Source organism: Chlorocebus sabaeus, chromosome 14 (genome assembly GCF_047675955.1).
Source record: "Chlorocebus sabaeus isolate Y175 chromosome 14, mChlSab1.0.hap1, whole genome shotgun sequence".
In the NCBI taxonomy this organism is placed as follows: domain Eukaryota; kingdom Metazoa; phylum Chordata; class Mammalia; order Primates; family Cercopithecidae; genus Chlorocebus; species Chlorocebus sabaeus.
This window is the reverse complement of record NC_132917.1, coordinates 23,821,179-23,846,784: the sequence shown is the minus strand read 5'-3', so window position 1 is coordinate 23,846,784 and position 25,606 is coordinate 23,821,179. Positions and strand designations below refer to the sequence as shown.

Here is a 25,606-nt window from a genome sequence, read left to right as displayed (position 1 = left end):
TATTATTATTATTTTTGTTGTTTTTGTTGTTATTATTGAGATGGAGTTTTGCTCTTGTTGCCCAGGCTGGAGTGCAATGGCACGATCTTGGCTCACTGCAACCTCTGCCTCCAGGCTTCAAGCGATTCTCCTGCCTCAGCCTCCAGAGTAACTGGGATCACTGGTTTGTGCCACCATGCCTGGCTGATTTTTTTGTATTTTTAGTAGAGATGGGGTTTCACCATGTTGGCCAGGTTGATCTCGAACTCCTGACCTCAGGTGATCCACCTGCTTCAGCCTCTCAAAGTGCTGGGATTACAGGTGTGAGCCACCACTCCTGGCCAGAAGGGGCAAATTAGAAGGAGATTTAGGAATGGATATGACAGAGCCCAGTGCTGGATTAAGTAAAGGGATAATGAGCGATAAAGAAGAACCCTGATATTTCCTATAACCAGGAACACAAAAAAAGCAAGTTAGATGCATAAGGTGACAAGCACTTTTGGATAGGTTGAATTTGACTTATGTGTGGAAAACAGACAATTGAATATTTGTGACTGGAACACAGAAGGCACACTCATCTTGCTACAGTCTTCTCTGTCTCATGAAGACATTCCAGAACTGTCTTAGTGGTTAAGCACTTGAGCTTCTTCCCACTCTCAGACTCCTGGCCCCATCAGCACCTTCTGCATAACAGTATGGGATGTGGACCCCAAGTGTTCAGGCCAGAGACCAAAAAGCGGCATCACAATTATCTTCAAAATTTGAAAAATATATTGGAGAGAAGCTGTTCGTCTATAGGAAATACAGGAAATTCCTCTATAAAAAATAAAAATATGAGCATAGTGGCCAGGTGCAGTGGCTCACGCCTGTAATCCCAGCACTGAGGCTAAGGCGGGCAGATCACCTGCGGTCAGGAGTTCAAGACCAGCCTGGCCAACGTAGTGAAACCCTGTCTCTACCAAAAATACAAAAAATTAGCCAGGCATGGTGGCAGATGCCTGTAATCCCAGCTCCTCGGGAGGCTGAGGCAGAAGAATTGCTTGAACCCGGGAGGCGGAGGTTGCAGTGAGCCAAAATTGGGCCACTGCAATCCAACTTGAACAACAAAAGCGAAAACCCATCTCAAACAAACAAACTATATATATATATATGTATATATATATGAGCATGGTCTTCAATGACTTCTGGCACACACTTGCTTAGTGTGTAAAGACTAAGATTCAGTAAAAGGGCTCATATAAAAAGCCAGTCACCCCCAAACATGCCAGCCCCCATAAGGCTAGAGAAGTATGAGGCCACAGAAGATAATATGACAATCATCTAAAAAGGACATTTTCTTTACCACATTAGTCACCACCAGCACCTTAGTAAGGGTGAAAACAGTGTGACTGGAACTCACCGTATGCCCATTAATTGCTCACTATAAAATCAATATTCTAAATATCATCTTAATACATGATCAGAGTTAAACCTATTATAAATAGACTCCTGGTTTGGATAGAACCTATTTAATTACTAGAGCTAGGATTATGATGCTCAAAGTAGACAAAGAAAAAAAAGTAACAGCCATTTTTTTCAGAATTCTGTCTTAAGGTTTATTTCTATCTTATGTAACATTCACAATGCCATTTGTGGCCACTTTTTAAAAATAACAAATGAAATGATTTTAGTTCTGCTTCCATTTAGGATGTAGAAAGCATCCTAAAATAGAAATAATGATGTTCTAGAAATAATGGTGCTCTCACCCCAAGGTCAAAAAAGGCCAGATAATCTACAAAAACATAACTTTTATTGAGCCCATCAGATATCAAGGCAAAGAAGTAAACTGAATTCCAAAGACAAGTACCTCCCACAAGAAGCAGGACAAAAAACCTGCTTCGCCTTTGGTAGAACATGAGAGGAAAGGGTGGCTTCCTCTCTTTTTCCTTTCATGCTCTCATGCTCAGATAAAAAAAGAAAAAAATTGATGATTAGCTGGACTTTACTAAAATTTAAAATGTGTGCTCTGCAAAAGACACTGTTAAGAGAATGAAAAGATACGCCTTAAACTGGGAGAAATTATTTGCAAAATATATACCTGATAAGGGACTTACATTCAAAATATACGAAGAATTCTTAACACTCAACAATAAGAAAATAAACAATCCATTTTAAAAATGATCAAATGAACAACAGACACCTCCCCAAAGAAGACACAAAGATGACAAATCAACATGTGAAAATAGTCTATAGCAAAGAAGCATATGAAAACATGCTGGAGGTAGAGCAAGATGGTGGAATAGAAGCCCACACCCTTTATTCCCCGCACTGAAACAACAAATTTGAACATCTATCTGCACACAGAAAAGCACCATCACAAAAACCAAAAATCAGGTGAGCAATCACAGTACCTTGTTTTGACTTCACATTACTCAAAGAGGCATTGAGGAGGGCAGGAGGGACAGTCTTAAATCACTGATGCCACCCCTCTCCTATTCCCCAGTCAGCCGTGTGTACAGAGAGTTTGTGCATTTGGAGTGGGTGAGCCCAGTGACTAGGGGACTTATGTTGAATTTGGTTCTGCCCTGTCACAAGAGAGAATAAAGCCATGCTGGGCTCAGCCAGCACCCGCACAGGAAGCAAATATTTGGACCAGCCTTAGCCAGAGGGAAAGTGCCCAGCCCAGTGATCGGAACTTGAGTTTCTCCACAAGCCTCACCATTGTAGGCTGAAGTATCCTGGGCTCCTAGGTAAACTTGAAAGGCAGTCTAAGAACAAGGATTGTAATTCCTAGACAATTCCTCCTGTTGGGCTGAGCTCAGAGCCAGAAAACTAGGGTGGCACATGACCTATGGAGACACCAGCTGGCATGGCTAAGGGAGTGCCTGCACCATCCCTCCCCCAACCCCAGGCAGTGCAGCTTGCAGCAACTCCAAAGGTGACACCTTCCTTCTGCTTGGAGGAGAGGGAAGAGCAAAGAGGACTTTGTCCTGCACCTCGGATACCAGCTCAGCCACAGCAGGATAGAATAGCAGGCAGGGTCCTGCGGTCCCCATTCCTGGCCCTAGTTTTGGGACGACTTTTCTAGACACATCTTGGGTCAAATGGGAATCTGCTGCCTTGAAGGGAAGGACACAATCCTGGCAGGATTCATCGCCTGCTGACTAAGGAGCCCCTGGGCCCTGAAAACCAGCAGCAGCGACACTCAGGGAGTACACCGGGGGCCCTGGACTCTGAGATGTGCTGGCTTCAGCAGTGACCCAGAACATTCCCAGTTATGGTGGCTATGGTGAAAGATTCCTTCTGTTTGAGAAAAACAGAGGAAAGAAGAAAGGGAACTTGGTTTTCACCTTAGGTACCAGCTCAGTCATAGTAGGATAGAGCAACAAGCAGGCTTTTTGGGTCCCTCAGTCTGGGCCTGGGCTCTTGGACAGCATTTCTGGACCTGCCCTCAACCAAATGGGAGTCCACTGCCCTGAAGGTGAGTCCCAGGCCTGGCAGCATTCACCACAAGCTGAAGGAAGAGTTCTTGGGCTTTAATTAAACATCAGTGGTGGCCTGGCAGAATCCCCATAGACCAGTGGTGGCGGTGGCCACAGGAAGAGGATTCTCAGCATGTGGAAAGGGGAGGGAAGAGTGGGAAGGATTTTGTATTGTGGTGTGAATGCCAGCTTAGCTGCAGTAGAAAACAACATCAGGTAAACTGCTAAGGCTTTTTTACTTCAAGCCCTGGCTCCCAGACAGCATCTCTGGACATGCCCAGGACCTGGGGGAACTCACACCCTGAAGGGAAAGGCCTTGCACAAGACCCGGTGCTGTACTGTCTTCAGGTCTGACCCAATGCAGCACCAGTAATGGTGGCCACAGGGGTGCTTGCATCACGACACCCGCAGCTCCAGGTGGCTCAGCACAGACAGAGAGACTGTTTGTTTGGGAGAAGGTGGGGGTAAATATCAGGAGTCTCTGCCTAGTAACCAGATAACTCTTCTGGATCTTATCAAAGTCCACCAAGGCAATACCTCTATGAGTCTGCAAAAACCACAGTATTATTGGGCTTGGGGCCCAAATGCCCTCAAACACCTGGAAAGCCTTCCCAAGAAGGACAAACCCAGGATGTAAAGACTACATTTTACCTAACTCTTCAATGCTCAGGCACTGATGAATATCTATAAGCATCAACACCATCCAGGAAAATACAGGCATACCAAATGAACTGAACAAGGCACTAGGGACGAATCCTGGAGAAAAAGAGATATATGACCTTTCAAACAGAGAATTCAAAATAGCTATTCTGAAGAAACTCAAAGAAATTCATGATAACGCAGAGAAGGAATTCAGAATTCTATCAGACAAATTTGATAGAATTATTTCAAGAAATTGAAATAATTACAAAGAATTGGCTAGGCACAGTGGCTCATGGCTGTAATCCCAGTACTTTGGGAGGCCAAGGTGGGCAGATTACCTGAGGTCAGGAGATTGAGACCAGCCTGGCCAACATGGTGAAACCCTGTCTCTACTAAAAATACAAAAATTAGCCAGGTGTGGTGGCACACACCTGTAATCCCAGCTACTCAGGAGGCTGAGGCAGGAGAATTGCTTAAGTCTAGGAGATAGAGGTTGCAGTGAGCCAAGATCATGCCACTGCACTCCAGCCTGGCTGACAGAGTGAGACACTGTCTCAAAATAAATAAATAAATAAAAATAAAAATACAAGAATTAGCCAGGTGTAATGGTGCATGCCTGTAATACTAGCTAAGTCAGGGAACTGAGGCAGGAGAATTGCTTGAACCCAGGAGGCAGAGGTTGCAGTGAGCCGAGATTGCACCACTGCACTCTAACCTGGGGGAAAGAGCAAGACTCTATCTCAAAAAAAAAAAAAAAAAATTGTCTGGGGCCACACAGAAACACATAAAATACACAGCATTAATGATAGCTAATGAGCTTAAAAAAAAAAAAAAAATCACCAAAAATTATAATGAGGCCAGGTGCTGTGGCTCATGCCTGTAATCCCAGAACTTTGGGAGGCTGAGGCGGGTGGATCACCTGATGTCAAGAGTTCGAGACCAACCTGGCAAACATGGTGAAACCCCATCTCTACTAAAAATACAAAAAATTAGCCGGGCGTGGTGGCAGGTGCCTGTAGTCCCAGTTACTCACGAGGCTGAGGCATGAGAATCACTTGAACCTGAGAGACAGAGGTTGCAGTGAGCCGAGATTGCGCCACTGCACTCCACCCTAGGTGACAGAGCAAGACTCTGTCTCAAAAAAAAAAAAAAAAATCAAGCAGAAATTCTAGAGCTGAAAAATGCAACTGACATGCTGAAGAATACATCAGAGTCTTTTAATAGCAGAATTGACCAAACAGAAAAAAGTATCAGTGAGCTTGGAGACAGGCTATTTGAAAACAGACATTCAGAGAAGACAAAAGAAAAAAAATAAAAAACAATGAAGCACATCTGTAAGATCAGAAAATAGCCTCAAAAGTACAAATCTAAGAGTTACTGGCCTTACAGGGGAGATAGAGACAGAAGTAGAAAGTTTATTCAAAGGGATAACAACAGAAAACTTCCCAAGCCTAGAGAAAGGTATCAACATTCAAGTAGAAGAAAGTCATAGAACACCAAGCAGATTTAACCAAAGGAAGACTACCTCTAGGCATTTAATAATCAAACTCCTAAAGATCAAGAATAAAGAAAGGATCTTAAAAGCATCAAGAGGAAAGAAACAAATAACATACAATAGAGCTCCACTATGTCTGGCGGCAGACTTTTCAGTGGAAACCTTACAGGCCAGGAGAGAGTGGCAGGACATATTTAAAGTGCTAACATGGCCAGACATGGTGGCTCACGCCTGTAATCTGAGGATTTGGAGAGACTGAAGCAGGTGGATCACTTGAGGTCAGGAGTTCAAGACCAGCCTGGCCAATGTGGAGAAACTCCATCACTATTAAAAATACAAAAATTAGCTGGGTATGGTGGTGCACAGCTATAATCCCAGCTACTCGGGAGGCTGAGGCACAAGAATCACTGGAACCTGGGAGGCAGAGGTTGCAGTCAGCTGAGATTATGCCACTGCACTCCAGCCTGGATGACAGAGTGAGAATCTGTCTCTAAAATAAAATACAAAAGAAAAGAAAAGAAAGTGCTGACTGAAACTTTTATCCTAGAATAGTATTATCCAGAAAAAAAAAAAAAATCCTTCAAGCATGAAGGAGAAACAAAGACCTTCCCAGACAAACAAAAGCTGAGGGATTTCATCAATACCAAACCTATCGTATATGAAATGCTAAAGGGAGTTCTTTAATCTGAAAGAAAGGGATGTTAATGAGCAAGAAGAAATCATCTCAAAATACAAAACTCACTGGTAATAGTAAGCACACAGAAAAGCACAGAATAATATAACACTGCAATGGTGGTGTGTAAACTACTCTTATCTTAAATAGAAAGACTAAATGATGAACCAATCAAAAATAATTACAACAACTTTTCAAAAAATAGTACAATAAGACACAAAGAGGAACAACAACAAGTTAAAAGCAGGGAGACAAAGTTAAAGTGTAAAGTTTTCACTAGTTTTCTTTTTGTGTGTTTGTATATGCAATCAGTCTTAAGTTGTCATCAGTTAAAAATAATGGGTTACAAGATAGCATTTGCAAGCCTCATGGTAACCACAAATCAAAAAACTAACAACAGACTTACAAAAAATAAAAAGAAAGCAAGCAGGCCAGGCGCGGTGGCTCACACTCCCAATGCACACAGAAACCAATACTATGGCATTAGATTTTTGAGAGAAGAAAAGCCTTATTACAAATCAACCAACAAGCTGGGCGCAATGGCTCACACCTGTAATCCCACACTTTGGGCAGCCAAAGTGGGTGGATCACCTGAGGTCAGGAGTTTGAGACCAGCCTGACCCATATGGTGAAACCCTGTCTCTACTAAAAATAAAAAAATCAGCTGGGTGGGGTGGCATGTGCCTGCAGTCACAGCTACTCAAGAGGCTGAGACAGGAGAATTGCTTGAACCCGGGAGGCAGAGGCCACTGCACTCTGACCTGGGCGATAAAGCAAGACTCTGTCTCAAAAAAAGAAAAAAAAAAAAAAAACTACAATGAGATATCATCTCATCCCAGTTAAAATGGCTTATATCCAAAAGTCAGGCAATAACAAATGCTGGCAAGGATGTAGAGAAAAGGGAATGCTTGTACTCTGTTGGTGGGAATGTAAATGGGTACAACTACTATGGAGAACAGTTTGGAGGAGTCTCAAAAAACTAAAAACAGACCTACCACATAATCCAGCAATCCCACTGTTGCATACATACTCAAAAGAAAGGAAATCAGTATATTGAAGAGATATCTGCACTCCCATGTTTGTTGCAGCACTGTTCACATTGGTCAAGATTTGGAAGCAACCTAAGTTGCTTCCAACAGATTCATCCACCAACAGATGAATGGATAAAGAAAATGTATTCACACACAATGGAGTGTGTGTGAATTTGACCAATATTCACCCATAAAAAAGAATGAGATCCTGTTATTAGCAACAATATGGATGGAACTGGAGGTTATCGTGCTAAGTGAAATAAACCATGCACAGAAAGACAAATATCACATGTTATCACTTATTTGTGGGATCTAAAAATCAAAACAATTGAACTCATGGAGATGGAGAGCAGAAGGATGGTTACCAGAGGCTGGGAACTATATTGGGAGGGTAAAGGGTAAGTAGGGATGGGGTTAATGGGAACAAAAAATAGCAAGAATGAATAAGACCTCGTATATGATAGCACAACGAGGGGACTATAGTAATACTTTAACGTACATTTTAAAATAACTAAAAGGGTATAACTGGATTCTTTGTAACATGAAGAATAAATCATTGAGGGGATGGATACCTCATTTTACATTATGTGATTATTATGAATTGCAAGCCTGTATCAACACATCTCATGGACCTCATAAATACATACACCTACTATGTACCTACAAACATTAAAATTTAAAAAAAAAAAAAGGATATCAAGACTCCTATTCCTATACTAAGCAGAAATCTGCTGTCATTGGAAGACAGACAGGAAACTGCCATCCAAGAACAACCACAGATACAAGGTCAAGTTTGGCTGCCACAAGGATAAGGAAAAGGAACCACAGGAAAGTCCTGCTCCTGAGGCCTAAGCACACAGAGCTTGCCTAAAACTGAAGCTCCATGAGAAAAACATAGGATATTCCTCTGCCTCCACCAGGAGCCTTGCAATAAGCAACATGCAACAGCGGTGTACTCCCGTGGGAGAGGCAAGAGCATGGGGAGAACACCCCTCCACTTCTACGATGCCAGCTTGCATGGATAGCTGAAAACTGAGGAAGGCAGAAACACTTGAGAAAATCCCTCTGGCACCCCACCCCCACTCTAAGCACAAGGAAAAGCAGCCCAGCCACTAGAGGTATTCAAGCCTGTGGTGCACTAAAGGTAACAATAGCAATAAGAATACCCAAATCCAACTCAACTCCAACTAGATAAGGCTAATCCTCCACACTAATGCTTGACAGAAGAAAAGGCATATCCATTTCTAGACATAAATACTCCATGTACACTGTTCTTCTACATCAAATATCTGGCACTCAATAAAAAATTACAAGACATGCACAAAAAGCAAGGGAAAACAAGCCACTGTCAAGAGATAAAGCAATCAAGAGAACTAGATTAATAATGTTGGAATTACCAGATAGGGAGTTTTAAATAATTAATATGGTAAAGAATCTAGTGATAAAGGTGGACAATATGCATGAACAGATGAAGAATTTCAGAATAAATAAAAACTATCTAAAAATTCAAATGGTAATGCTAGAAATTTGAAAATCATGATATCAAAGATGAAGAGTTCCTTTGATGGGCTCTTCAGCAGACAGGACACAGCTAAGGAAGAACAGTGAACTCAAAAACAAGTCAGAAATCATCCAACTGAAAAACAAATAAGGAAAAAAAGAGTGGAAAAACAGAACAGAGTAAGAGCTATGGCACTGTGAGACATCATCAAGTGATCTAATATACATATAATTGAAGTCTCAGAAGGAAGAAAAAAAGCAGAGAGAATAGGAAATAAGAAATATTTGAAGTGATAATGGTCTAGAATTTCCCCAAAATAATAAAAGATATAAAACCACACATACGAGAACCTCAGAGAACATTAAGATAGAAAGAAAAAAACAATATAGACAGATCATAATCTAGCTAAGGAAAACCAAAGAGAAAGAGAAAATCTTCAAAGTACCCAAGAAAAAAGAAACATCACATACGGAGAAACGAAGATAAGAATTATAGATTTTTTTTAAAATGAAAATTTTTAAAAATCATAACTATGAAAAATTTTATAACAGTCTCAAGAATTTTCAAAGTCCAAAAGGTTCTATAATTTCTAGTATATTAACCATTACCTTCTCCTTTTACAAAATTCACTTTCTATGTATCTTGTAGGCAGTTTCAGCCACTCATTTGGAGTCATAAAGTGCCTTGAATTAGAAATTTGTGGGAATCTGGAATGCAGCTGAGCCTTCTCAACTTCTTTGAATTCTTTTATTGAATATATTTTGCCTGCAGGAAGAATAAAAATCTAAATTAACATCCTTACATGCAACTGCCATTGCTCTTGGGCTATGAAATCATAAAACAACCAGGAACTAAGTACCAGTCTCACACTGAAGAAGAGTTCTTTTTTCATTATCCTTGTCATATTGTGCTTTTTTCAAAGGGTCACGAAATGGTGGGATGGTAACCTACAAGAGAGGCACTTGTGTAAGGACTGAGTTGCAAGTCTGAGTAGTAAACATTTTCAGTCTATTCGAAGCATCCACATACGGATAGCTCTTATGCCGGAAGGGTAAATAATAATGGTCTTTACAAATAGCAGGCTTACCATTATATTTGTTTAATACATTACAAAGAGATGGGGGCATATCAATACCTCTCTTAAGGCCCTCCAGTCAAAGAGACAAAGTTAGCTCTTGTTTCAAAGTGTGGGTTCAATCTTCAAAAATTATTTTGTTGTTATCATATGTTCCCAAATTTAAAAAATTCCTTTCCCACGCACAAAAGAAAAAATATATCCATATATTCATCTTAATCGCTAACACTGATAATCAACAACATAACTAACATTACTGAAAACTTAACCAAGTTATTCAACATATAGATCATTTGTGAGCCAAGGTATGGAAGCACTGAATCTATGTTAATGGCCATAATTATCAATATCAAAATGACAGTTCTACATATGAAAACAGGATTCACGAACAACAACATTCACCATTTAGGCCTAGTCAGGGAAATTCTACCACAAGCTTAAAAGGTCACCCATGTATCTTTCTCATGCTCATCAGGCTAGTTTTTCAGGGGTAGTTATAATACACATCATGACTATTAGAGTTAAAATAAACGGTGATCAGATTGCCCAGTATAAGTTTGCTTTTACAGAAGGTATGAAGAGTGCTACTCATAAAATATTAAGAAAATATTAACCTGCTCTAAAAAGGAACAAAAAAAAGGTGCTATCATTTTCAGGTATTTGTATATGACATATTCACATATGAAGAGCAGATCAAATTTTAAATGACATTGGACTCTGCTGCTGGAGAGTTATTGTGCTGCTCTGGAGGTGTCAGAGCCTTGCTTTTCCACGTTTCTTGTGTCCTTACATTGACATCTGTGCATGTGGGGTAATGGAGGCTTCTTCCTGCTTTTTGGATTTGTGTCCACAGGGAAGGGCTTTTTCCTGGAGATGTGTCTATGGTGTTGGATGGGTAGGACACTTTGGCCTTGATCCTGGGTACGTGCAGCAGTGCAGTCTCCATGATTTCTTTGGCTGCAAACAGCGTCAGTGGTGTCTGTGTTTTCCTCGGTGGCGTAGGGTACAGTTACTGGAGGATGTGGTGAGCCTTTGCTGGGGATGGGGACATTAGGCAGGCCAGTCCCTAGCCTCAGGGGAAGCAGTGGCAGGCTGAGGGTGCCTGTCCTTGGTCTTCAGAGCAGTATACACTGGTACCGGTGTTACAGATTCAGGTGGGCCAGTTCTTGGGTCTCCAGGTGGCTTGCTTGGGTGCATGCAGTGGCCGTGGTGGGCCAGGTGGATGAGCAGGTTCTTGAACCTCTGGGCAGCAGTCATGGCATGGGCAATGGCAGTAGCAGTGACAAGACAACCCTCTGTCTCCCAAGTGGTCTACACGGGTGTTGGCAGTGGCTGCAACAGGCTGGGTGGGCCAGTCTCCAGACCCGCAGGGCGATCCCCCAGCCCCCTGCAGAGTACTCGGGTAGGGGCGCTGGTGGCTGTGCTGTGGCCCTGCTGCTGTGGAGGGTGGGGTTGCTTTCAGTGGCAGCAGGCATAGGCAGGCAGTTAGGGAGTGTATGTTTCAGCCTAGGTGATGCTGCAGGTGGGGCCTGTCCTCTGGGCACAAGAAAGTGAGCCGTGGCCCCTGTGATGAAGTCAGCAAGGTTGCTGCCAGCTGCTCACACCTCAGCCCTCTCCATCTGCAGGCATCCCCCATGTTAGTCTCAGGGCCGAGCAGACTGCCTCACCTCCCTCTCCTTCCTCACCTTAGATGTTTCCTTGTCACTTCTCTGTGGAATTCCAGTGTTCCTCTTAGATGACGTGTTCCAAGTACAATTTTCTACTCACTATTTTGGTTCTTCTGTGGAGGAGGCGAGTGTCAGATGCCTCAAGCCAGTCATCTTGAAGCTCTCCCACAGGGTCTCGCTCTGTCACCCAGGCTAGAATGCAGTGGCTCACTGCAGCTTCGACCTCCTAGGCTCAGGCCATCCTCCCACCTCCACCTCCCAAGTAGCTGGGACCACAGGTGTGCGCCACCATGTCCAGCTAATTTTTTAAATTTTTTGTAGAGACAGGGTCTACCTATGTTGCCCAGGCTGGTCTTGAACTGCTGGGTTTAAGCCATGCTCCCACCTCGGCCTCTAAAGTGGTGGAAGTGGTGGTGGGATTACAGGCATGAGCCACCGTGCCTGGACCAAATTTGAAGTTTTAAATTGAAGATAGAAATAAAGAAAAATCTAAAGTTTTATCAACAATTATAAGTCCGGAGACGCCTATCTCTACTGACAGCACTTGTACATCATAAATGGAGGTATTATAACCCAGTGGTTCTGAAACTTTTTTTTTTTTTTTTGAGAGAGTCTCACTCTGCTGCCAGGCTAGAGTGCAGTGGCGTGATCTTGGCTCACTGCAACCTCCACCTCCTGGGTTCAAGTGATTCTCCTGCCTCAGCCTCCCGAGTAGCTGGGATTATAGGCGTGAGCCACTGCGCCTGGCCAAAACTATTCTATTTCAAAACATGGTTGTTATATCCAAATAACGTTTGTGTATATGGCTTAGATCTATTGAAATTTACTATATTAGAAAATAAAACAGAAAATTTTAAATTGCTTATTAATTTTAAAATAATAATATGCCTATTGTTTAACATATCTTTCTACAAAAAATAACTCTATTTCCCAAAATAAAACAAAAAATGAGAAGAGTGACATTGTTTTACATTTTTGTAAACTTCTTTATGTCTTGCTTAATAGAAGACAGGCGGATTCTCATATCTGCTTCTGCAAGCAATCTGTTGAGATTTGTTTAGTTGTCGTATATGAAGAAAATCCACATAGAGATATGTAGTTGAAAAAGGTAGGAGTATTTTAACAGCCTTTTAAGATCATTGTGGATATTTGTTTTTGATACTATACCCAAACTCAGTAAGAGATACTTTCTTAAAGGTTAGTTACGATGTGGAATTTGAAATCATATCCACGAATTTTTCATACTCTTCTACTAAGTCCATTAGTCTATTTTGCACTTCGAATGAATCTTTTTTCAACGCATAATTTTGTAACATTTAGGGGGAAATTGGATCATGGAGTTGTGCAAGATCTTCCAAATGTTTGTAGATTTCATTACTTAATATCAAAGAATCACATTCATTAATATCATTACCAATTTCATCAGTAAAGTCTTTTGAGTATTGGGACACCGTCACACTTCTGATAGTGAATATGAGTGTTCCAAAATTCCAAATGTTCTGCTTGAAAGCTCACCTTTTATCACTGGCAACAAATATTGCCAGTAGTTTTTCTCAAAGTGACAAGCTGACTTCATTCATTTTCCAGAAAATATCTGCCAAATACCCAAGACTTACTAACCATAGTTTGCAAGTCATTCTTTCAAGTAAACATGGTGTTTCATGAAAGAAATTTTAAAAAGCAGTCGGTTCAGCTCACAATTCAAGCAATCCTCCATATTTCAGTATGCAGCAGAAGTGATCTTCGCATACTCCTATTTCATCACAAAGAATATCTAAAAGATGTGTACTGAAAGAGTAAGACTTAGTAAAGTTAATAATTTTTAAGTAGAGCTACATGAAGCACATGCAAAGAAATGCTGAAATTCCTTCCCATCTGAAGGGAAGGAATCAAGCCTCTATGTTCCTAAAGTCAGATCTGTCCCACTCCCAGGAAAGGAAGATAGACAGGGTCATTTGGGTTGGTCCGAAGTCAGGTGTTCTGGGCCATCTCAAGCCCTACTGTTGAAAGAAGAGGCAGGATGAACCTTTTCTGTACTGGGGAAATTGAAAGGGGGAAAGGAGATAACGTTGGATATCTCCACTTGATAACCTAGAATTGAGAATAAGGACAAGCTTATAGACTCTGCAGCAGCTCAGAAGCAGGGTCTGGGAGGTGCCAGGTCCATAAAGAGTACAGAGCAGGACACCAGGAGCCCAGCCTGTGGAGCCTACCCGAGATGCTCTCAGGTGGTCTCTGCTAGACATGGGTAAGGACCTGGATCTGAAGACATGGAACAGCAATGCTGGGTCTACAAATGGGGCCAGCACCTGAGCTACAGCACGTGACCATAAGGAATAACAACCATAGTACAACCTGGACCTGGGACCAGAGATGTGCCCCACCAAGAACTGGGAGGCTGCGGGACCATTTTGTAGGATGGCACAAGCCTACAGCATGACGGTACAACTCAAGGTTGAATGCCTCCAAAAACAATTAATATTGGACTTCTCACTGATCTGCACACGTGAGGGCCAATACCAGTTCTAATAAAACCTCTCTAAAAAGGGTAAAAATTATCCCCTAAACACCATTTTAAAAAATATCTAGGCCGGGCACGGTGGCTCACACCTGTAATCCCAGCACTTTGGGAGGCTGATGCGGGCAGATCCCGAGGTCAGGAGTTCAAGATCAGCCTGACCAACATGGTGAAACCCCGTCTCTACTAAAAATACAAAAATTAACCAGGCCTGGTGGTGTGAGCCTGTAATCCCAGTTACTCGGGAGGTTGAGGCAGGAGAATCGCTTGAACCCAGGAGGTGGAGGTTGCAGGAGCTGAGATCGCACCATTGCACTCCAGCCTGGGCAACAGAGTGAGACTCCATCTAAAAAAAAAAAAGAAAAAAAGGGTATCTATTTCATATGTGCAATAAACCTTTTAAAATAATTTGTGTCACTAAATTAACTTGAATGCAATGCAATTATATTTTTTCAGCCATAAAATTTTTCTTTTTTTTTTTTCCCAGACAGCGTCTCACTCACTCTGTCGCCCAGGCTGAAGTACAGTGGCACTCAATCTTGACTTACTGCAGCCTTCAACTCCCGGGTTCATGTGATTCTCCTGCCTCAGCCTCCTGAGTAGCTGGGACTATAGGTGCATGCCACCACACCCAGCTAATTTTTGTATTTTTAGTAGGGACAGGATTTCACCACGTTGGCCAGGCTGGTCTTGAACTCCTGACCTCAGGTGATCCACCCGGCTCAGCCTCCCAAAGTGCTGGGATTACAGGCATGAGCCACCACGCCCAGCTGCCATAAAATTTTTCTAGAGATCTATTGTACAACATGACGGCTATAGTTAATAACAAGGTATTGTATTCTTGAAAATTGCAAAGAGAGTAGATTTTATGTGCTCTCACTTAGAAAAAAGCCGGTGTTTGTGAGGCAATGTATGTTCATTGGTTTAGTCATTCCACAATGTACACATATTTCAAAACAACATTTTATACAAGATAAGGCCAGGCGCAGTGGCTCAAGCCTGTAATCCCAGCACTTTGGGAAGCCAAGGAGGACAAATCGCTTGAGGTCAGGAATTTGAGACCAGCCTGGCCAACATGGTGAAACCTTGTCTCTACTAAAAATACAAAAATTAGCCGGGCGTGATGGCTTATGCCTATAATCACAGTTACTCAGGAGGCTGAGGTGGGAGAATCTCTTGAACCTGGGAGGCGGAGGTTGCAATGAGCAGAGATCGCGCCACTGCACTCCAGCCTGGGTGACAGAGTGAGACTCTGTCTGAAAAAACAAAACAAAACAAAACACCACATCTGTGCTCTGCTATTTACAGCTGGGTGACTTTGACAAGTGACCTGAGCCTCACTTTTCTCATCTGTGACTTACCTCATGCAGTAGCAGCGAAGAAGAAATAAATGTGAAAAAAACCCTAAGACTTGGTTAATCCTTCAGTGCAAGGTTAATTAATTCTGCTATTAGTAACAGAATACCATGCAATGAAGAAAATTATTTATTTATATTTTGACAAAGAAGCAAATAATAAACTATTGAGGGAGGGGAAGCCCATTATAAAACCAAATGTAACTCTATTCTTATAAAATAAAAATGTGAATATATACATACATATAGAAAGAAATCTAGTTAGATATACAGAAAACTGTTAACGAGTTAACATTATAATGAATTAATTCTGGGTAATGGAATTTTGGTTTTTTATTTTCTTAATTTGAAAATCAATTTTCTTATTTACCTATCATGAAAATGTGTTACTTTTGTAACAAATTTAAAAGTCTACGGAATTTTTAAACACTACGTATTACCCAATCATTATCCAGTATTTTCCACTTTCGTGGAGATTTAATTTACTTTAGCCTTTGGCTTTTTGTTCCTTTCTAAGACCGGGCGATGGGAAACTATGCTTAAAATGTTACTGCACTTCTAGGGAGTCACTTTAGGACTGCTCATGTATTAGGGCTGCTCAAAACAACCAAACACATAATACCAAAGTTAAAAAAGAAATCTACCCTACCTTCAGAAAATTGGGGTCCTTCTTGCTCATATAAAAGGGATCATACTCTTTTGGATCATAATGTTCTATAAATGCATTTCCCTATAGCAAAGAAATAAAACCACACACAAGAACAAGAGGTGCACAGTTAATTTTAAGCATATCAGGACCTGAGAGTCAAACACACAGTATCATTCTTATGCTTGAAAGTGGCATCACTGACAAATGCAAAAAGAAAGAGAAGGCTACATTTGAAATTTAATTTATTCAACCAATAAGGTATAGTGAAGGAAGGAATCTACTTAAAATCTATAGGATTTTAATAAAGAATTTTGGAACACTAAAAGATTTGGGAATTTGTTTTTAAATGCTTACTAGTCAAACATCTCAGATTTTTAAAAAATGCTAGAAGAACGGCTATATTTTAGAGCTTTGCAAATAATCAAGTTCCAGAACAAAAGAAAAATATGTCCTGAAACCAGAGTCCAAATTATTTATTTGTTTTTTTGTAATTTTAATTTTTTTTTTTTTTTTTTTTTTTTTGAGACAGAGTCTTGCTCCATCACCCAGGCTGGAGTACAGCAGTGTGATCTCGGCTCACTGCAATCTCCACCTCACAAGTTCAAGCGATTCTCCTGCCTCAGCCTCCCAAGTAGCTGGGATTATAGGTGCCCACCACCATCCCAGCTAATTTTTATATTTTTAGGAGAGACAGGGTATCACCATGTTGGCCAGGCTGGTCTCTAACTCCTGACCTCAGGTGATCCACCTGCTTCGGCCTCACAAAGTGCTGGGATTACAGGTGTGAGCCATGCACCCAGCCCAAATTTTTTAACTTGATAATTCAAATTAACAATTACATGAGGAGGCCTGGGTGCAGTGGCTCACGCCTGTAATCCCAGCAGTTTGGGAGGCTGAGGCAGGTGGATTACCTGAAGTCGGGAGTTTGAGACCAGCCTGACTAACATGGAGAAACCCCATCTCTACTAAAAATACAAAGTTAGCCAGTGTGGTGGTGCATGCCTGTAATTCCAGCTACTTGGGAGGATGAGGCAGGAGAATTGCTTGAAGCCGGGAGGCGGAGGTTTGCAGTGAACCGAGATCGCGCCATTGTACTCCAGCCTGGGTGACGAGCGAACCTCCGTCTCAAATAATAATAATGATAATAATAATATTAATAATTACATGGGGAAAATACAGAAAAATGGTTCTAATGTACACAATTAAACCTAATCTTCTTTTTCTGTCCTTTCCAAATGTCCTGGGTTTAAGAATACTTTATGCTATTATGTAACAGGGTATAGATTATACATATGTAGAGGGGACACGGACAGACTGACTGGATGATTATAAATGAACAAAGATGACATGAGGCTTTAAATCAACTGAAAAAAGCAACAAGTGATCTCTTAGTACCTTTTTATTTACATGTTTTAAAAAGCCATCTAATTCCTCTTGCCTCCTTTTTTTAATCTTCTTATGTGAGCAAACTTTTTCTATAATTTTCTTCTGAAGAGGATCTGCCACATGGTCAACCCATCTTTTATATAACATCTCCTTTCTTCTTGCATTTAAGAAGGCATGATGTTGTAAATACTTATTTAGTTCCTAATAAACAGTGGTAGAAAAGACAAATACATTATCCTAAAGCTTTCTTGTTCTAAAATTTTCCAAAACTTAAACTTCATAAGTTTAAATTACTCCTAAGAATAACCCGCAAAGACATTCATTAATTCAATCATTTCTTTGGCTTTAACTTCTACTATATGACATACACTCTGCTGCAAATAAGGAAAACACAGGTATTTGGGGCAACATGCGTGCTCTCCTGGGGAGAAAGACTAAAGAACAAATCAAAATCAAGGCAAGGTGGCACCTGCCTATACTCCTAGCTACCTGGGAGGCTGAAGCTAGAGAATCACTTGAGCCCAGGACTTCAAGGCTGCAGTACACTATGATTGGGACACTGCACTCTAGCCTGGGCAACATAGTGAAAACTCATCCCTAAGAAACAAACAAATTCACAAACAGTGGGAGGGGGAATATAACAAGATGTGTATTTATATATGATGCATATATATATGGCATACTATAAATAAAATAACTGAAAACAGAGGAGAGAAAAACCATTTCCTAGATTCTTAAAAGATTCCCAGTTTGGTGGGCCTCAGAAATTTAAACAGACCTACCATAAGACCCAACAATTCCCCTGCTAACCAAATGAATGAAAATTCAGGACTCAAACAGATACTCGTATACCAGTGTTCATTCCAGCATTATTCACAATAGCCAAAAGGTGGAAATGATCCAAGTATCCATCAACAGATGAACAGATAAAATGTGGTATATACAAACCACATTTATTTATATGTGTAATATGGAATATTATTTAGCCATAAAAAGGAATGAAGTTCTGATATATGCTACAATGTGGATGAACTTTGAAAATAGTATGCCAAAGTGAAATAAGTCAGACACAAATAGACAAATAGTATAGGATTCCACATATATAAACTATCTAGAATAGCCAAAATTCCTAGAGACAGAGGGTAGATTAGAGGTTACCAAGTGCCTGGGGGAGGGAGAAATGAGGAGCCACTGCTTACTGAATACAAACTTTCAGTTTGTATTCAGTAAGTAATGAAGTACTTATGGAGTAATGAAAAAGTTTTGGAAATAGTGGTGATGGTTGCACAACATTATGAATGTAATCAATGACACTGAATGGTACACTTAAAAATAGTTAAAATGGCAAATTTTATATTGTGTATATTTACTTTTATATTGCATATGTTGAAAAAAATGATTAATTTTTTTCCAAAGCCAAGACTCCCAAAGTGGGAGACATTTGGGCTGGGTCTTTAAGAATGAGGATTTAGGCTATGTGCAATAGCTCACGCTAGTAATCCTAGCATTTCGGGAGGCCAAAGCAGGAGGATCACATGAGCCCAGGAATTCAAGACCAGCCTGGGGAAAATAGTCAGACTCTGTCTCTACAAAAAAGTTAAAACTTGGCCAGGAGTGGTAGCAATCCCACACCTGTAATCCCAGCACTTTGGGAAGCCAAGGTGGGCAGAACACTTGAAGTCAGGAGTGCGAGACCAGCCTGGCCAACATGGTGAAACCACATCTCTCTCTACTAAAAATACAAAAGTTAGCTGGGCATGCTGGCATGTGCCTGTAATCCCAGCTACTTGGGAGGCTGAGGCAGAATTGCTTGAACCCGGGAGGTGGAGGTTGCAGTGAGCCAAGATAGCGCCACTGCACTTCAGCCTGGGCAAAGAAGTGAGACTCCATTTCAAAAAAAAAAAAATTAAAACTTAGCTGGGCTTTGTAGCTCAGACCTGTAACCCCAACTACTCGGGAGGCTGAGGCAGGAGAATCACTTGAGCCCAGGAGGCCAAGGCTGCAGAGAGCTGTAATTGTGCCATTGCACTCTAGCCTGGGTGACAGAGTGAGACCCTGTCTCAAAACAAAAAAAAAAGAATAGTTATCCAGGAAGAGAAGGGATGGCAGAAAAAGAGGAAGAAAAACATTCTATGAAGAAAGAAAAAAGGAAAAAAACCTTCAGTACAACTGACCTTCAGATTTAAAAAAAAAAAAAAAAGGGCAAGAGTAAAGAGGTAGAAGTGTAGCACAACCTAATCCAAGTGGTGAGTAGCCTGCAAAGAAGGTGCTTGATTAGGCTACAAATTAATTCATTCTTACCAAACCTTCTTATTCAGCTTTCATATAGCAAATAAAGTCTTGTGACTACTAGGATGAGCGTGAACTTCAAAACGAAAAAAATTAAATATTAAGAACCCTGAAAGGTCTGCTGGGCCAAGTCTCTCCCTAACCTCTGGCCATAGCACACTTCAGCCATTCCCAATGTTAGTTCCTTTTCTTTTTAAAGAACTCTAAAGAAATTTCTTAAAAATAAAAACAGGTTACCCACTCCAGTGTCCCCGGTGTTTAGTACACTTCACATGGATGTTCTTCTTGTCACATTAAGCCCATCCTGGCTCAGTGTAGCCCTGTTCTATGTATATCTGAGTAATAATTACTCAGTGTGTTCTGCTAACAGCTCTTAAGGATTAGCTCATTTGTAGTGACTGCTGAAACCCACTAGGACAAAGAAACAAGTGAGTAGAGGGAAATTCCTGTGCCTCTCTGTGAAGGAATTCCCACGAAGTATAGGAAGGGAGGAAGTCCATTAAAGCAATCTCAGACATCCCTTAAGGTTAATTCCAGGTGCAAGGGAGTATTCTTTTAATTCTTTTTTCCATATTTTCTAAATAGTTTTTATATGATATGCTACATATAAAAAGGAAAAACTACATTCAATTTTTAACTGAGATGTATTTTGTAGCCAGCTCTTACCTTAATTATATAATTTTCTCTGTATAATATTGATTGAATAGCTGCCTCAGTATCTTCTTTAGCTAAGACCTGAAAGGACAGAATTAAACTTTGAAAAGAAAATCTTTAAAAACTATTAGTGCTATCTGGAATCATTATATTTGGCATGACAGACATATCACTGGAAAGTTCTCTATGCATGCAGTTTGCAGTTTGTCTTCTCCAAATCGTATCATCGAGTGCTTTTATTTTTTTATTTATATATTTTTTTGGAGACAGAGTCTTATTCTGTTGCTTAGGCTGCTGGAGTGCAGCAGCACCATCTCGGCTCACTGCAACCTCCAGTGGGTTCAAGCGATTCTCGTGCCTCAGCCTCCCAAGTGGCTGGGATTACAGGTGTGCAACACATGCCTGGCTAATTTTTGTTTTTTTAGTAGAGACAGGGTTTTACCATGTTGGCCAGGCTGATCTCGAACTCCTGGCCTCAAGTGATCTGCCTGCCTCAGCCTCCCAAAGTGCTGGGATGACAGGCCTAAGCCACCATGCCCAGCCCATCAAGTACTTTTTAAACAGTATTTCAACCTGTCTGCTCTTGGCTACAGCAAAATGTAACTCAGCTCACAGATATTTTGAGTCCCCAAATGGTCAAATGTCTTTCCCGGAGTCACATGGTAGATAGAATCCATCTTTTTTCACATCTTATAAAATGCTTTTACTTTTCTGGGTTAAAATAGATTAAATTAGGCCTTTATTTGAGGCTTTCTGACTGTGTAAGACATACTGATCTTCCAGCCTTGACTCTTACAGAACTAGCCAAGAATATGTTAACAGTTTCACTAAAAGCTTAGTGCCACCTAACGCAAACTCTATACATAGAAGAAACGTCACTAGTGAACAATAACACAAGGTCTTAGAAAGACTTTCTATTCAATCTCCTGCTCTTCTTTGTGTTCTTCCATAATGAATTCACCTACTAATTTTGTTTTTGAAAATTACTGAAACATAAGCCTACGGATATAATAAATCAAGGAAATGAGTTATATTTTTATTAACTTATAACTGTATATAAAATGTAAAATTATAATTAAAAAATTGGATCTTCTCAAAATGAAAGAAAGCTCTTATTAAAATAAAAGGAAACATATTCATTTAATTAATTTTTCCATGACCACTGACAAATTACCCAAAAGACTGAAACAAATTTCTTAGACAGTATTGACATAAATTGTAATAAATTTATTTATCATTAGTGAATATGGCTATCAAATATTAATAATAAATTTTATTTTTATGTACTTATTTTGGAGACAGAGTCTTGCTCTGTCACTTAGGCTAGAGTGCAGTGGTCTGATCATAGCTCACCGTACCCTCAAATTCCTGAGCTCAAGCAATGCTTCTGCCTCAGCCTCTCAAAGTGCTAGAATTACAAGCATGAGCCACCACCATGCCCAGCCAAATACTGTTTTTATATACAAGTCACATTTTCAGATTTTGAAATAACACAATCTTTAGGGAATAGTGATATTAGTGACAAAATTATGACAGCATTAATTGTTCCATTTTTATAACAAATTTCCACAATCATTAAATACCTGCCAGAAAATGGAAAAGGCTGATTTCTAGCACAGAATTGCCTTTGAGATCCTCTTGTTATTACAAAAAAATAAAACATTCTCAAGTTAACTGTCAGTGGAAGTAGTCGTCTTCAGTCCCACTGCTTTTATTTCCAGAACAGATGAGTAAAATCTCATCTAAGAACTGTCCTTCCCCATTAACATCCAAAGAAGCCAAGGCTCATGGGAGCTAAGCAACAACTAGAAGCATAGAAAACTCAAATGAGTCTACTCTAGTTTGTTTTCTTTGTTATTTTTGCCTCAAAGAGTTGCCCTTCCTGGTAAGTCTGTACTCAGATAGGGGGTAGTGAATTAACATTCCAGATAAAAATATATATATAAAAAACAACAAACTGAAGACACTGGAGAGTTATCAAAAAGCAGGGAGTTACTGAATGCTATTCAGCACTAGGAAAAAACAAAAACAAACAAACAAAAAAAACAGCACTAGATGAATTTCCAGTTTTTTATTAACTTGCCTGAGGAAGGGCCTTAGTCTGAGCTAAAGGAGGTGGCTAAAACTCAGATAGAAACATGCGGCCTAACTGGTTCAGAAATTAGAAGACAGAGTTTGGGGTAATCATGGGAGCTGGAAGGTGAAAGGAAAAATACTGGAAAGGAGGGAGCCAAAAAAGGGATGCCACAAATTCTGCAAATGAACTCTGACCAAATATCTGGCAAACTCTTAAACTGTACATGCATAAGGCAGACTCCATGTAGCCCAGCTAAAGATAAAAAAAGACTAAACAGTGACTTCATCTGCTGCCAACTTCAGGAAAGACAAGTTTGGAGTTCGAGTTCAGCCAAGATAACTGCTTCCTAAAACAAAAACTCAATATTCTTCAGAGGAATATAACAGAATCCAGACCCTCCACAATGAAATTGAAATATTTGAAATTGAAAAATTTGAAATTCATAATATTCAAAATGTAATCTAGAATTACTAGATACATAAAGAAACAGAGAAATGTGACCCGTACTTAAGAAAAAGGCAATCAATGGAGACCAACTCTGAAATGAACCAAATGTTGGAATTAGACAACAAGGATTTTGGGCGCAGGGCTGAGATAGCCGACTAGAAGCAGTGTGATCAGAGGTTCCCATTGAAAAGAACCATAACAGCATGTGAATCCTGCACCAGCAACCAAAGTACCCAGGTTCTGTCATCAGAACTGACTGGGTGGCTGGCATGACCCACAGAGAGGAAGGAAGAACAGTGTGGTGTGGCGGCCACCTGAGAGCCACACAGGGCAGAGGAGCCCCCACCCCCCAGCCAAGGGAGGCAGTGAGTGAGCATGCTACTCAGCCTGGGAAAACATGCTTTTTCCGTGGGACTGTGCAACCCACGGATCAGCAGATCCCATTCGTGAGCCCACGCCACCAGGGCCTAGGATTCCATCCACGGAGCAGTGCAGGTTCTCAACAGCTTCTAAGCTAGAATCTGCTTAAGCTTGCTGAGTTCCTGTGGGGAGGGACGACCAGCACCACAGCTGAGGCTGCCTGCTGTCTAAGCCATTTGAGCTCCTTGTGGGAGGGGTACAGCCAACACTGGGACTGACAGCCACCTAACACACTAAGCTCCCAGGGTCAGGGAAGGGAGCCATCTTTATAGCTCCAGGCTCCACTTTTCCCCTGCTGCAGCCAGGGAGGCTAGACGGCTTGGTCCCAAGAAGTATCCCCCACCAGCCCAACACACCGGCTGTGGCAGACGGCGGATAGAGTGCCTCTTCAGGCCTGACCTTGACCCATCCCTCCTCACTGGGTAGGGCCTCCCTGCAGGAACTCCAACAACTCCAGCCAGGGGCTCAGGGACAGAACGCTGATCTCCCTGGGCCTGAGCCCCTAGGAGTAGGGGTGGCCGCAGCCTCCACAGACCAGCAGACTTAGTCTTTGCTCCTGCTAGTTCTGAGGAATCCAGACAGCCCAGACAAGTGGGTTTCCCCCAGTGAGGCACACCCCCTTCACCAAGGGACAGTCAAAATGCTTCATTAAACAAGTCCTGCTCCCTGTGCCAGCCAACTGGGTAAGACCCTCCAACAGGGGTTGTCAGACACCCTATACAGGAGCATTCCTACTGGCATCAGGTTGGTACCCTCGAGGTTAGGGATCCCAGAAGAAGGAGAAGGCACCTATCTTTGCTGTTCTCCAGCCTCCTCAAGTGACATCTCCAGGTGCAGGAGTGAACCAGATTAATAGGGCCTGAAGTGAACCCCCAGCAAACTGCAGCATCCCCACAGAAGAGAGACCTGACCATTGCAAGAAAAACCGAAAGCAACAATAACAGCATCAACACAAAAAAATGTCCCCAGAAAAAACCCATCCAAGGGTCAGCAGCCTCAAAGATCAATACTAGACAAACTCATGAAGATGACAAAGAATCAATCAAAAAATGCTGCAAACCCAAAAGGCCAGAGTGCCTCTTCTCCTCCAAATGATTGCAACGCCTCTCCAGCAAAGGCACAGAACTGGACAGAGGATGAAATGGACAAATTGACAGAAGTAGGCTTCAGAAGGTGGCTAATAACAAACTCCACTGAGCTGAAGGAGCATGTTCTAACCCAATGCAAAGAAGCTAAGAACCTTGGTAAAAGGTTACAGGAGCTGCTAACTAGAATAACCAGTTTAGAGAGGAACATAGATGACCTGGTGAAGCTGAAAAACACAGCAAGAGAACTTCGTGAAGCATATACAAGTTATCAATAGCCGAATAGACCAAGTGGAAGGAAGGATATCAGAGTTTGAAGACCATCTTGTTGATATAAGGCATACAGACAAGATAAGAGAAAAAAGGAATGAAAGGGGACAAACAAAACCTCCAAGAAATATGGGACTATGTAAAAAGACCAAACCTAAGATTGATTGGAGTACCTGAAACAGGCGGGGAGAATGGAACCAAGTTGGAAAACACACTTCAGGATATTATCCAGGAGAACTTCCCCAACCTAGTAAGACAGGCCAACATTCAAATTCAGGAAATACAGAGAACACCACTAAGATACTCCATGAGAAGATCAACCCCAAGACACATAATTATCAGATTCTCCAAGGTTCAAATGTAGGAAAAAATGTTAAGGGCAGCCAGAGAGAAACGCCAGGGCACCTACAAAGGGAAGCCCATTAGATTAACAGCGAACCTCTCAGCAAAAACCCTACAATCCAGGAAAGAGTGGTGGCCAATATTCAACGTTCTTAAAGGAAAGAATTTTCAACCCAGAAATTCATATCTAGCCAAACTAAGCTTCATAAGTGAAGGAGAAATAAAATCCTTTCCAGACAACCAAATGCTGAGTGATTTCATCACCACCAGGCGTGCCTTGCAAGAGCTCCTGAAGGAAGCACTAAATATGGAAAGGAAAAAACCACTAGCAACCACTGCAAAAACACATCAAAATATAAAGACCAATGACACTATGAAGAAACTGCATCAACTAATGTGCAAAATAACCAGATAGCATCAGGATGACAGGATCAAATTCACATATAATATTAACCTTAAATGTAAATAGGCTAAATGACCCAATTAAAAGACACAGACTAGCAAATTGGATAGAGTCAAGACCCATCCATGTGCTTTATTCCCGAGACCCATCTCATGTGAAAAGACACACATAGGCTCAAAATAAAGGA

The 25,606-nt window shown here is 41.2% G+C and overlaps 1 protein-coding gene across 1 annotated transcript in view; it reads right to left on the bottom strand.

Annotated features, from left to right (window-relative positions):
• FAM228B (family with sequence similarity 228 member B) overlaps positions 1-25,606 on the bottom strand; it is a 50,160-nt gene that overhangs the window by 13,507 nt on the left and 11,047 nt on the right. Inside the window, 5 exon segments of the mRNA XM_007971305.3 lie at positions 9,391-9,547; positions 9,642-9,729; positions 16,047-16,127; positions 17,442-17,633; positions 20,388-20,456. Coding sequence (XP_007969496.3) covers positions 9,391-9,547; positions 9,642-9,729; positions 16,047-16,127; positions 17,442-17,633; positions 20,388-20,456 — 587 coding nt within the window.